At 39.4% G+C, this 14,364-nt stretch overlaps 3 protein-coding genes across 3 annotated transcripts in view; all 3 read left to right on the top strand.

Annotated features, from left to right (window-relative positions):
• Positions 1–6,466, top strand: part of KIF6 (kinesin family member 6) — a 173,724-nt gene extending 167,258 nt beyond the window's left edge. Inside the window, exon 23 of the transcript XR_003573293.1 lies at positions 3,431–6,466. The gene's annotated coding sequence lies outside the window, so the exon portion shown is untranslated. The remainder of the gene's footprint in view (positions 1–3,430) is intronic.
• LOC114067016 (potassium channel subfamily K member 16-like) lies at positions 1,862–12,692 on the top strand. The gene is made up of 6 exons (XM_027902171.1): positions 1,862–3,544; positions 7,445–7,559; positions 8,091–8,257; positions 10,590–10,755; positions 12,087–12,315; positions 12,597–12,692. The coding sequence occupies exons 1-5, from the start codon at positions 3,332–3,334 to the stop codon at positions 12,308–12,310; spliced, it is 885 nt and encodes a 294-aa protein (XP_027757972.1). The 5' UTR covers positions 1,862–3,331; the 3' UTR covers positions 12,311–12,315; positions 12,597–12,692.
• Positions 12,606–14,364, top strand: part of LOC114067017 (potassium channel subfamily K member 17-like) — a 31,757-nt gene continuing 29,998 nt past the window's right edge. Inside the window, exon 1 of the mRNA XM_027902173.1 lies at positions 12,606–12,703. Within this exon, the coding sequence (XP_027757974.1) occupies positions 12,671–12,703 (33 nt within the window). The 5' untranslated portion in view covers positions 12,606–12,670. The remainder of the gene's footprint in view (positions 12,704–14,364) is intronic.

The raw sequence follows: 14,364 nt of genomic DNA on the forward strand, positions 1-14,364 counted from the left end.
TCAGCAGGTGTTTAATCCCTCCTCTTCCTCAATGGTGATTCAAGGAGCAAAGCAAATTAAGAACAATTAAGTCTTTCCTTATACAAAATGTTCAAGCTGAAATGCATAGCAAGTGGAAGAACGGATCCCTGGATCTTTGCATCCACTTTGCTTACTAGTTCTGTACAGAGACATGTCTACCAGAAAAACTAGTCCAAATAATCATTCTTCATCAGAAATTTGTGAATGACAGGATCAGCCAAGGTATCTTTCAACCATTTTATTACTTATTTTAGGAACAGCTTATTTATGTCAATGTAAATTATACTCCTACTGATCACAATGGTATTTTTTCTGGCTTTTGAAAACCAGAAAGTGAGCAAACCATGTCAGTTACTTTTGGCCTATCCTTTATGTTGTATCTATCCATGTTAAAGTCTGTTAGGGACTGTAACAACAATAGGTGAAGCAATTGGAGAACCCTGAATCCTTTGGTTTTCTCCAAGCAATACATGAAAAATTATTATTATGTTGATTGTAAACCAGGATGCCATTTTGGTATCTGTCATTTCCAGAATGGCTCAGATTATCTATGGGAAAAGCTGGATCGTATTGGGTCAGTCACATTGAGGAAGAAAAATATGGTAAGTGAAAGAATAATCAAGGAGGGTATGTTCAGCCCTGCATTCAAAATGTTTCATCAGAAATCATTCCTTAGCTTTGAGACCAGATGCACTCTTATGTTCAACATCGGCAGGGAGCTCTGGAAGAGAAGGACCTCTGAGGAACAGTCACCTTTCAAGTTCAGCTACTCTTAAGAAGTTCTTGCAGTCAGCACTTTTTATTTCTGTTTGTGAACTCAGATTTTATTTATTTTTTAATCAGAAGAGCATTAGAAGAGGAACAGAGAAGTTAGATTAGACAGTGTGCTGTGTCATCCTGTCATCAAAAGGGATCTGGTAGTACTGTTATTTCAGCACGTTGTATATTATGCCTTTTTACTTGGAACCCAAATTTAATTTCTGGTGTGGTAAGCCATGCTGAACTCCCTCTTTCAGATTCAGAACTCACACAAAAATCATAAGTCTTCAGTTTACTTCCAAATGTATATATTTGAGTTTCTTTTTTTCCTGTGGCAAGACATAACTTCTGGGCTGCAGCATACAGTCTGGCTTTGTTTGATTCCTATATTGCAACCTGACCCTAGAGAGGGGAAAACCAAACCAGTAGGAATAACTACAGTATAGAAGTAAAGACACCTTTATAATTTTAGTGACCTAATTCGCAACACCGTTAGAAAATTAAGATCCCAAAAGTAAGCCTGAGTGGACATTTTTTCTTAAGGCATAATTTAGACTGCCAAGTTCGGCAGCTGGAATGCTTTGTTGAACTGAACTGAACAGAATGGAAGGGGACGTAAAAGAGATTCAGTACTCTATTTTTTTCATTTTTTTCTTCATAGTTTCATACCCTTAATTGTGAAACGTACTTCAACTGAGAAAATGTGTCTCAGCCCAGCCATGCACATGGGTTTGCACTCATTCCAGAAAACCAGTAGACTGGTGTTCTCGTGGCCTGGTAGACACAGGTCCTATAAACAACATGACAAACACCTGGATCTCTCACCAGAGACAGCCCTGCTAGTGTAACAAGCAGTTGTGCAACATCCCAGGCTTGTCAGCCCTTATCGCTGCATAAGGTATGGAACAACAGGCTGTACCTTTTAGTTATGGAAATCAGACACAACAGAGATGTTCTTGTTAGATACTAAGTAAATGTCACCCTTAGCACTCTTAGACCAAGAGAAGGACTTCTCTCAGTTGGACATCTTGGTTGCTTCAGATCAGATTGCTTCATAATGTTGTTGAAGTGCTCAGTAATATCAATGCCACTGTAACTTCTGTCTCCCAAATGTTTCACTCTTTCAGCTGAAAAGAAATGCCAGAGCACCAAGGCTCTGAATTCTTGCACATTGCACTTCTCTACTGACGTCTTTCTGTCCCTAAGTCACACTGACAGGTACCAGACAAAAGTCCAAAATGGTCTCCTTGGAGTTGTCCATGATAGTTTTCACTTTTCACAGTTCTAAGTAGCCTTCTGCTGCCAGTCAGTCATCCTCTTTTGGATGATGCCTGGCTGTAGGCTACAAGCACAGTACAAATGGCAAGTACAAGGATTTTCCCAAATATGGATATTAACGAAGTAATTTTTTTTCAGTCTTTTTCTGTGACCACTAACCCTTGTTCGAAGGTAGGTGAAAACAATCTGAATGCTAAGCAAAGGAGAGATATCTGTATCCAGAACATTTTAATAGGAAGGGATTTTAATAACAAAATTGCATGCCTAGCCACCTGGCCTTCTGTGTCTGTGTCTGTGTGTTTTCTTTTGGAAGCAGTGTGGCATAGATGACACTTGCCATTAATCTCTTCCTACAGAAAAATATGCAAGCCCAGCTCATTTCCAGTGCATGATAATCATTAAGACTCCCATGAGTGAACCTCTGATACTTTTTTAGCCAATGATTAACCTTAAGCCCTCCTTCCCCCTTATGCATTTGGATTAAAAGGGAATATGGAGAGAGAAAGGGGTAGGCATGAGTGGTGCATTCTCTAACTCTATGGACTAAAGAGTGGAGTCATCTGACAAATAGTTCAGGAGCAGCACACCAGGCAGTGAGGAGATTGATTTTATTAGAGGTTAGAAAAGAAAGAGAGGTTCTGTCGTGTGACCAGGCTGAATTCAGGATGTTTATAAGCTTCATCAAGCTGCTTTTACTGGTGCCAGCAATGTTTGTATGGTGCAGACGGCAGCTATTGACTTTTCCATTTATTCAGCTCTATACTCTTCTGTGTTCTGGGGAGCCTGCTGTAATTAGAGTTTGTAGTGTTTTCTTGTACAGGAGTCTAGTGTTTAGAGTAAGGCTTTACTTGTCAAGACTTTAGGAGTCTATCCGTGACTCCATATTCATATGATCCAGGGTAAGGCATATAACCACAGTTTTGATTCAGGTTCCGAGCCTGGAAACCAATACTAACCTCAGAGAGCTTCATTCACTTGATTAAGATCTTTTGATAAATGTTGTTTTAATAGGAGAAAAACACTATAATTCACATTTTCATTGAGCCATAAATGCCCGCCCTTTAATCTAGATAGAGAACAGATGTGAAGGGATAAAATTTCTCTGTCAGTCTCATTTCGTATAGCCCTGATACCTGTATGTTCTATTAAAAAATTCTCCAGGGCAGTAGCTGGGAACATGGGTATGTGATTTCTGGGTGTTCTGCATAGCACACATCTTGGGACGGTAACCTGTTAAGTACTGAGCAGGGACTGGCAACAGCAGAGCAGCAGCATGCCCCTCTTCGCCATACACAACCAGCAGATCAGCTGGACTCCGCTGCTGGTACTGGGGTATCTCTTTTACCTCCTCCTGGGCGCTATGGTGTTCCAGCTGCTGGAGAAGCAGGCAGAGACCCACTTTCGGGACCAGTTCCAGCTGGAGAAGCTCAGCTTCCTGCAGAACTACACATGCTTGGACAGGCAAGCCCTGGAGAAGTTTGTACAGGTAAGAGGAACAAGTTCCCATTATTTTGGCTCAAGCATTATTTTCTTTAGAAGAAATTATACTATTGTGGCCAAGCACATTATAAACTGATCAGCTGTCCATGATATTAAAGGTCTAACTGTTTAAATTAAAGGCAGAGGTTTCTCAAGCCCATTCATATATCTCTTTATCTTGATCTATTGAACTACTTTCTTCTCCCAGTCATGAATGCCCAAAATATGTAAATCTGCCTGATGCACTTTTGTGCTACGTTGCAGCAGTTTCAACTTCATGGTTCTCAGCTCCCTCATTAATTATTACAGGGAATTATGCATGGGGAAAAAATCAAGAATCAAACCTAAATAAGTAGGTTGTCCTTCCAAGGTTCTCCAGTCCAAATCTGTGCAAATTCTTCCCTTTTGTACTAGAAATTGTCTACTGTCTTTGAAGGTGGTCCTGCACTCACAGGCCTCTAAAGAAAAGATAAAGCCAACTATCACTTACTGTGTTACCTATCTCTTGTAAGAAGAGATAAAGAGCTCTTATTCAATATGGGTTGTCAATTAATGACATCTTCAATTACATTTTAATCTGTTTCTCAAAACTGGCTGGAGATACCTTTCTTGGTATTATATTCTCATACTAGTATTGCAAGAACTGGATAGAAATCCTTAAACTACCACTTTCTTTGTGCTCAGAATCTACCCAGATGCAGAGCTGGGTGCGTAAATAGTTTGATCTCTTTCTACCATGTCACTAAACCTGATAAAAACTCTAAACGTGCCGCAAGTTCGCGCTGCCCAAGTCAGAAGATTTCCACGAAGGTACGTGCTTTTGATAAACAAAAAGCCTAGATTTTGTAAATTTATTTAAGCAAACAGTGAATTTCAGATTAAAAAGGGTAGCAAAGGTGCCTGAACCTCTGTCTACAAAGTAAATGTTCTGATTACCAATATTGTGATGTATTTCTTGTGGAACACGGCATTGGCCTGAAAATTACTAGTTTTCAAGAACTTACATGCCTAAAAACATGTCTATTTTATTCAGCTATAGCATTCAGTGATATTACCTGTCCTTTCCTTATGTCTCAGATAGTGATTGTAGAGGCGAAAACCCTGATTCTCATTCTAAACCTAGCTGGGATACCTTATAGGATTTAAAGGTTTAGTTAAATCTCTGCTACCCTAGAAATCTTAGGGGAGGTTCACACGTGTCCAGATTCTTATCACTCTGGCTCCAGTGGAGCTTTCTTAGCACTGCCGTGCCACTCAGAGAATCACATTTTGTTATGTCTCTGCAGAATGAAATACAATTTCACTTGTAAGCTGTTCCAGATAAAACCGGCTGAGGGCACTAAATCACCTACAATGCACCAAGCTTCAAAGTACTTGGTAGTCCTCAAGGTTCACATAAATGCAGGTCCTCTCTGACTCACCTGTTATTTATAAGACTTGTTAAGAAATTTGTCTAACTCTTATTAATATTAGGAAATACTACTCTTCCCATATAAAATCTCTAACTTTAAAATTAATGCAGGGAAGCAGTTGTATCTCTGCATGTTTTAACTATCATGTCAGAAGTTCCACTCTGAAAAGTCACAGTAGTCTCACAGACTGCAGTGAGACACAGCCCCTAGACTCAGTCTGCTCAGCTAACAAGATGTCTTGTCTTAATACCCATTCCTTAAACCTAAATCCTTAAATATGGGATTCAACCCAGGTTTCTTTTTGCATATCTATGATCACTAATGATAGAGTTACCACTTTTAATTCATTATTTTTTACTCGATTGTGCAGGAAACAAATTTTTGTAATTCCGTATCAATAAACTGCATTGGCTCTGCATGGCTAAAACTGTCTAGCTGAGAGGTGGCCCCTGAGCTGCAGCTCCTAAAATGAGAAGCCTGGAGCTTTGGGAAAGTGCAAATCCAAATTCTGTGATCTAATGCATCTCTGGCAAACAAACATCAGTCAGGAAATAATGCCATTCTGACAACATAACTGAGATGCATTGAGCAAGGAGGTTCCCTTGATGAGTGCCCATTTTGATTATGTCCATACTTTTTCAGCCTCAAAGGAACTGATCTAAACATAGACTGAAAGGACCAAATCCTTGTCTATGACAAGTGGCTGCAATGTGCATCGGCAAGGGGACAGGAGGAGAAACAGCAGGAAGTTTTTATTCTCTCCACATCCTACTGTAGCTTTATATAGGTTTCATACTCCTTCTGTAAATTACAGCACTTTGCTTTTACCTACAGGCTACTTCTGTTCCCAAAGGCAACAGCTAACGCTCACCAACCATTCATCAGCTGCTCTGATCACGCCCCAGCTGTAACCCTTACCTGAGTTGTAGATGAAAGGAGCTAGGAACCATTTTAACTGTCCCACAGGAACTTGTTTGTTTAGGAACAATTCTCCTGGGCACCAGGATGCCACTTATTTCATGGGGTTGTACTTAAAAGCAACAATCGTACCAAGAAATCTGACCTTGTCAGACTGTGTCTGAAGGGTTCAACATTCAAAATTGCCTTACTCTTCCATGTTGACTCTCATGATGTGAATGGAACTCCTGTGAACTCTTGTGCTTTGAAATGCATAGAACTGTCAAGTGTTTCTTACGGAAGTAAATTAAACCTGTGATTATTTTAGACATTTCAAAGTATTCACAGCTTAGTAGCTTCTGTGTGTTCCTTCTAAGCAGAAAATGAAATAGTCAGCTCTAGAAAATTTGACATGTCGAATTTTTTCCATTCTAAGAAGAGGTTTTAAATGGATAAAGTTGTTTGTCATATTGAAAAGAAGCTCTGCTGACGCTTCAGTCATGTGATGGTGTCCAGCAGTCCTCTGATAAACTTGACCAATGCTGTAGGATTTTTTAATACAGAAATAAGATTAGCCACTAAACTTACGATACTCAGTCCACCAGCACAGATCGCCTAAAACTGCAAAACCTGTACAGAATTGGATACCTTGTAGGGGGTATGTTTATTAGAAAGCCATCCTTCTGGCAGCAGTCAACATTTCAATCAAGAAAGAGTATCTTCTTTAATCTCATACTCCTGGAACCAACTAAAGCTGGTGCTGCTATTAAATCCTGCTTGTGTCTTGCATCATACAAAGTCTTTACAAGAGACAAGCAAGTAATTCCTTAGGCATTTTGCAAAATTACAAAGGCTGTGACCTGGTATGTGACAAACAAGGGGATTCTTAAAACCCAGGCACTGAGCAGAGGGAAACCAATCTCCTTCAGAGAAATCCTTGGAGACAGCAAAGGAACACATTCTTCACTAAGGCAGTTGACAGGATATTTGATGCAGGAACAGTATTTTTTTAGCACACAGTAGTTTTAGTCATCTGGTAAGAGCTATCTGGAATAGCAGAGAATATTTTATTAGTTAATCTTTCAGACTAGGAGAAGCCTAATATTCATCGAAAATTACTGGGAAGTCAAAGCTAAAACTAGAAATTCATCATCCCTAGTACTTACATGGAGGAAACAGAAATGAGTATGTTCCTAATGGCCCTCTCCACAGACACATTTACACTTGCCTACATTAAAAACTGAAATGAGACGACTAGACTATGGAAGAAGAGGAATTACCTTTATTTTTTATGGCACAGCGCTTTTTTCCCAGTTTGATCACTTTGGGGAATCCAGCCATTCTCTTCCCCTCAGATTTCATCTAGCTATGGAACCGATCCTACTTCAATGACCATTTCTCCAGTGGCAAGAGTTCACGTTCCTAGCCAGCTCTATTTCCAAGTTTCGCCATGTCAGCAGTAGTCCATTTTAGTCCAACTCTACCCTGTTATCTACACTGTTTATCACTCTGCTTGCTCAAGACGGAAAGCAGTATTTACTTCTCTATATTTCTGACATTCTTCCTCATCTTTGCTCCTTTGACCTCTTCCACCTCAGGTCCTCATGGAAGCATGGGAAAAAGGGGTCAACCCAGAAGGAAACTCCACAAATCCCAGCAACTGGGACTTCAGCAACTCCTTCTTTTTTGCAGGAACTGTTGTCACCACTATAGGTGAGGTACTCTCTTTCCTTACTTGGGTTTCTGCCAACTGTCCTGTAAAGCCCCCAGAAATGTGTAATTGGTGGACAGAATACACCTGCAAAACAACCAACTACTGTGAGTTAGTTTTCTACTGGTTTCCAGCTGTGCCTGTTATTCTTACGTATCCAGTATTTTACACCTGCCAAGGAAGCTGAGTGCCTACCTGGTCATCCAATATCATCTTGTACATGGACAGCGCATCTTGAGGTTGCTTTGAAGCACTGAGTTGCACTCATCCCAAAATCAGAAACCTATAGCAAGTTACAATATTTTCTATAAGAGTAGTATTTTTCATGTTCAGTTTTCAGCTAGTAGTAGTGAATGCACAGGCCTTCGTCATAAACTATGGCAATTTGTAGACAGATTTAATTGCAGAAAATCATAGATTCACAGGTTCATGAAATTTAATGTAGTTGAGCTTCCAAGGTTAGGAACTCTCCATGATGCCTGCAGCCTTACTGTAAAGCCTTTTCATGTAGCTGTTTTCTTCTTTTTTTCCAGGTTATGGTAACCTGTCCCCCAGCACAGTGCCAGGGCAGATCTTCTGTGTGTTTTATGCCTTATTTGGAGTGCCCCTCAACCTGGCCTTCCTTAATCAGCTGGGGAAAGGTCTCAATGCTCATCTGCTTACCCTGGAAAGATGGGTGCAAAAACCAGGCCGTGCCCAGGTACAGTGTCAATTTATCATTTGTTTCCTCTGTTTTAAAACTAGTTAAAGTTCTCTGCTCAGATATGTGCTGCTGCTGCTGCTGCTAGACTGGGTTTCCTTGTGTGAACCACAGCAATTATGTGGCCCTCTATATCAGAAAGTCGATACACTTCGTTTATCTACAAGAGCTTCAAAGGAATAGGCTTTTGCCTAAGGGACTCTAGATTTGCCTTTCTAAAACCTGACTCAGCAAAACCATTAATCTGGTGACCTTAGAAGAATGCATGCCTATACACACGTAGCCAAATCAAGCTCCTATTCTCTAGCCTGTGGTAGCATCTACCCAGAGTCTAGCTCTACACTGTGCAAAGACAACTTATTTTTATTGGTATGCTAATCTGGCTTGGATTAGCTTCTTTGATTGTGCCAACAATTTTGCACTTCCTCTCTTTTCTTAAAATGCAAATACTCCTTCTCCTTATTTACAGCTTATTGGTGAGTCATTGAACTAATCCCAATGTTTTATAATAAGAGAAGCACTGATAATAGAAAATACATGAAGGTCATTTATAACACAGTTAGTGCATGTTTCTGAGAAAAGGTTCAGTGAACTGGCTGCTTCAGTAAGGGAAAAGGGAGATTAGATATGTTAGATATGTTGAAACATTTCAGAGTTCTGACACAAGTTTTTTTCATTTGTAAAATCTCTTGAGTCACTGCATTCTTTATCTGCAGTGGGAAGGCTAAAAAGGCACTGTCAAATGCAGACTTGGATTCTATAAGCAAAATTTCTTTAGCTGCACAACATATACCTGTTCCTCAAACACATGCAGCCCTACCACTGGAAGGATGTTAGTATGGTTGCATCTTCCCTGAGATTTCTAAAAGCACCTCAGGGATGTAATTTTTTTTTCACTCCTGAAGTAACACCTCATTTCTGGCATAAATCCTATGATCAGACAAAACTTTAGAGCTGTATCTGCTTGTTTACCCTGAAAAACCTCTTTCAGGAATTTGGTTTACCTCCTTTTAAACACAATTTTTTCATGCTTTGGGAAATTAATTACAGTCAGTTTTTCCTTACTCCTGACTTACTGTCCTATGTTATGGGTTTGTACCAGAAGTTTCTTACAAGCCAGGCTAAAAAGTAAAATTATACACTTCAGTATAAATTTGTATGCAAAATTCATTATCTAATTAAATGCTATTACACTACTAGAACGAACTAAATGGGAACAGATATCAACTATTACCATGTTGACTGGTAATTCTCAAGGTGCTCTGCAAATGAGGTAAATATTACTGTAACAGCTAGAGAACACATAATATAGAATTGATTTGTCCAGATCACCCAGTCGGCTCACACCAAGTTTCTCAAGCTCAGAACGCTAATTTTTAATGAGATAATACAGAAAGAGAAAGGAAAATGTGATACCTGGACCCCCTACTTTATAAACAGCGGTTTGGCTTTTCATCCAGTCACAATAGGCATGTGAATAGAAAATCATACTCTGGTTTGAATGCCTTTGAGGGCATTTTAAAATAATTGCAATGAGTTTGCATCAGTACACCTCTAGTTAATAGTTCAACAGAATGTGCTTCCTGGAAATCCATGAGCTCCTGATCCTCAGTCCTAAATTGCTAAAATCCCCTGTCGTGACCCATCCCTGACCAGTCTTTGTACCTATACATTGCAGTCACATACGTAGTGACTTATCACCCAGAAGGTAGACATTTGTACTGAGGCACGGATCTTTCCTGTGCTAACAGAACAGTTTTCCTCTGTGTGCTTTTAAGTTAAAAATGAATGAAGGCAAGCTGACTTCACTTAGGTTTCATCCAAACGTATTTTTGGCTGAGTTCTTATAAGCTACTTTATAAATCTTTGGAAGCAATCATGGTGAGAAGAATTATAATTTTTTCTTGCCAATCTTTGTATAATGAGTTATGTAATACTTGATGATTTTCCTCAAAGACAGAAACTAATTGATTACAAGAGCATCTCCTCTTGAATTGAAATTGTAAAGTGAGTATTTCATTCCTACGGCCATCATAAGTCTGAAAATATGACTGGAGCATTCTTAAAAACTCATTGCAAAAAGCTTTAAAAAAATCCTCCCTTTTTTCCTAATTTTAAGGGGGTTTTGTTTCATGATTAGGTACAATATCTATGTGCAGAGTAAACAGTGAGCTCAGCCTGCAGTGCATGGAAGCATTGGTTTATCCTTCCTTTTTTTTGCCACTGCTCCCAGCTGGACTGCATTTGTGATTCAAGAAAAAAACAGACCCAGCAATTTCAACAAGACAACTGCTCTGTGCTGCTTAACTGCTCTCTTCCCTTTATCTTTCAGGTGGTTCAAACACTGGCAGTGGCCATCTTCCTGTCCACTGGGACCTTGCTTTTTCTAGTGTTCCCGCCATTAGTCTTCAGTTATGTAGAAGGCTGGAGCTATGGAGAAGGCTTTTACTTCACTTTCATCACCCTGAGCACCATTGGATTTGGGGACTATGTAGTAGGTAAAAAAGAAAGTGAACCAAATTGACTTTGTTGAAATTTCTTACTCTAGTATAAAACTAAATAGAGAGGGCATAGATATTTATTCCACTATAAATCTGGTACAAGAGTGAGTTTAGCCAGACTAGTAATAATGAGCTAATATATTACAGGACATGAGCATTTTTCTCTTGGGAGCTAAGCTAAGTCACCCAACTCATTTCACATATGCCACTGAACACCCATTCAACAGTGTCTCTGCCCAGGCTGTCACGAATGGGATCCAGGAGTGACAGGTGGAATATAAATGAAATTTCTTTGTCTTAAAGAAGTATTAAGCCTTAAACCCACCCTCTCCTAACAGTGGTTTGTTTCTGCAACCATTCCCAGTAAGAATTCATGTAAAATATTAAATAATCAATACTTACAATGGGAACAACATTACTGACAACCACAGGATGCCTCTGAAAGAAAACAAACCCACTGAGATTACATAGTGTTTAGAGATCTAGACTGAGAACATCACAATAAAGACACATGAGGGGCTACATTTCCACACACTTATTTGAACAAATGCATAATCTTAACAGATTATGTCTAATGTGTGTATTTGTTGAAACCACTAAGATCTCTTATTTTGCAAGGAGTAGCTCTCCTCTCCTAGAGGTCTCAAAAGAAGATAAAAAAAGCATCCCATGCTGAGTCTGGCATTGTGGAGTTTCATGATGGTATGGACAACGGAGACTAAATGGATAGCTGCAGTGCTGTCCTGTGCTGTATCAGCTGCACCGATTGTCCATGCTGTGGAAATATCAAACCAGGGACTATGATTCTCATAACCACTTATTTAAAATGGCTGTATTTCCCATATTATCCAGGTGATTGTGAACCCTGCATACTGAGTTATATCACCCTACAAATAGCAATCACTGTATCACTAAACTGTTCCTTTCTGGGTCCTTTCTGGGTTCCTTCTGGGTTCCTTTCCCAGTGTTTCTCTTGAATAAAATATGGCTAATATGGATTCAACGTTGAATTTCCAAGATTTCTTTTTTCCTTTGCTGTTGGCTAGGAACTGTTGATTTTGTGCATCCCTGATCAATACTCAATATGGCTATTTTTATTGTATAGCCTCAGCTTCCGGGATTTGATGCCAGCTGTGCTAATTTTAACTTGAGAGCTGACCAAAAAAAAAAAAAAAAAAAGGAAAAAGAAAGAAAGATCTATCTGCTGATAGATCACACAAGCTCATTAAATCTACATTTTTGCAGGGGGTGGAGAGGGTGTATCAGTATGTATGTTCAGCAGAACAAAGCTGTCAAGATTAATATGCGAATTTCCCTGGATTTTTCAGGCACAAACCCCAACAAGCACTATATCCCTGTGTACAGGAGCCTAACTGCAATTTGGATTGTTTTTGGCTTGGCCTGGCTGGCTCTGGTCTTCAACGTGGGAGCTGACTTGATGGAAAAATTCCTTCAGCTAAAGTGGCACAAGTCTGACTTAAGCTTGGCAGAAGGAGCCACCACCAAATTGGAAGATGAACCTGAGCAGCCTAGAATTCATATTCCTAGCTGAGCAAGGTACAAAGAGAGCAGTCTGAAACTGCATCTTTCATCTGGATCTCAGACTAAGCAAGTCCTGTGGATAAAAGACTACCACAGGTTTTGGACTGTTTCCTAAGGAGAAAATGTTCCAGAAACATGGAAATTTCCACACCCTGTATAGGCATCAGCCTACACTAAACCTCCAAAGGGGTAGCAGACGTGGTTATACAGCTGTCCCAGGATTCATTTTACAGTTCTCACTCAACAAAGGCAACTTTCCTTTAAGTGAACAGTTATTATCCATTGTCTTTCTCTAGTGGGATTCAGTTCTTGCGGTCACTCATTTTCAAAAAAATTCAGAGTGACTGCCTCCCAGTTTCAATAAGAAGTCATGTCATCAAGAATCTCAAGTGGAAAAAGTCAGGTACAGAAATCTTTCTTCATTTCCAGTCAGAAAACAAGCAAAACCACAGTAATATCAACAGTAATGAAAACCTGCTTAACGACAGCCATCCAATTAAGATTCTGTTGGTATTGTCTGAAATGAGCAGCTTTCATATAAAATGAAAACATTTATTTTCTGAGCTAAAATGCTTCTCTTTTAATTGTGCAGAAATTATGTGTCTATCCAGCACTGCCTGGACTGTTAGAATTCATCTCAAAGTGAACTGGCAGCTGAAAGCAGGTCCTCATCACGGTTCATTTCACAGACACTTTAACAGCACTTTAAATGCAAGCAGACTTCCCTATTTCTAGCCAGGTCACAAATAATAGTAGAGTCTGGCATTTTATTTGGGCCAGTTAATTGAAGAACTATCATGCACCATACAGATTTGATGCTGTATCTTTATCTCTAGGTAAGGCTGATGATAGGCTCTTGCATTAGATCTGACCCTCACTTGAGTTATAGTGTCACCTGTAAGAAATAAAGAGTTTGATTTTATCACAGTTATTTTAAGTCAGAACTAGTAGAAGCCATCTCCAAGGAAGCTTAAAAACCAAAGAAGGATATATAAGCACCTTGTAAGAGGATAGTCACTGAGATGAAAAACTAGTCATGCTGTGTATTAAAGTGAACTACAGAAACTTGGTAAAACAATTATCCATTCATTGGGTCCCACATCCAACTGGTTATAACCATCACTAACACACTGCATGGGCATGCTTGTAATTATGTACATACTGCTATTTATTAAGTGTGTTTATATCTCATAGTAACCGTCAACTAATCCTTTCAAACTAATTTTTAAGAGGAACTTTAATGTATAAAGTATGAGTGAAATATGACTGCATATGAAGACTAGCCCCAAGCTAGTGTATGTCTGACAGGCTACAGGAACATCAAATGTCAGCCTTTCAGCAGCTGCTTTGATATTTCATTTTGGAGAAGTGTCCATAAAACATGTAGAGGCTTGTGTAGGTCACTAATCTTCTCATGTGTAGTTTCTGAGCTAGATTTTTACTCCTGAGGAGGGTCACAACAGACATTTCTTCTTACGTCTGACATAGTGATTGTTTTGTTTGCCTGTTGCTGACACCTGCATAGTGCAGTGTAGCTGCTCAAATCTGAAATGCTGGCAAATAAGAATGCTGGCTATGGTTTATTAGACTAGCTTCAAAAATGAGTGTTCAAATGCTTATCCCATCTAAGATTTCCCTCATGTCTTACCACTACCTACCTCACAGATTTTATCTCCTCCATTTTTGCACTGATCTCAGTGCAATAGCCCTCAGCTATTCCCATAAATTTATGCAACAGCTTTCCTGGTAGACTTTCACTGAGAGCAGCCAATTCTCTCCTGTCTGGCTTTTTGTATCTTTGCAAATCTCACAGAAGACTTTCTCAGTATTTTCTATTCTTCAGACATAATGTTTGCACTTGCACTTTTTAACATCATCACCATCACTTACTCTATACCTGCCTTGTGTTCAGACTACAACACATTTTTGGCCTGTTTATGTGAAAGATGACATTAAAGTTCTGCTGACTTTTATATATCAAACCTGTTCTTTTCACCTTGTGTTTTTCCATGCCTTCCTTACTTTATCTAACCACAGCCAGCCACAATACATGCAGTACTGTAA

The sequence above is a fragment of the Empidonax traillii genome, unplaced genomic scaffold (assembly GCF_003031625.1).
Source record: "Empidonax traillii isolate 1590-97213 ecotype Southwest subspecies unplaced genomic scaffold, ASM303162v1 scaffold847:size276119, whole genome shotgun sequence".
In the NCBI taxonomy this organism is placed as follows: domain Eukaryota; kingdom Metazoa; phylum Chordata; class Aves; order Passeriformes; family Tyrannidae; genus Empidonax; species Empidonax traillii.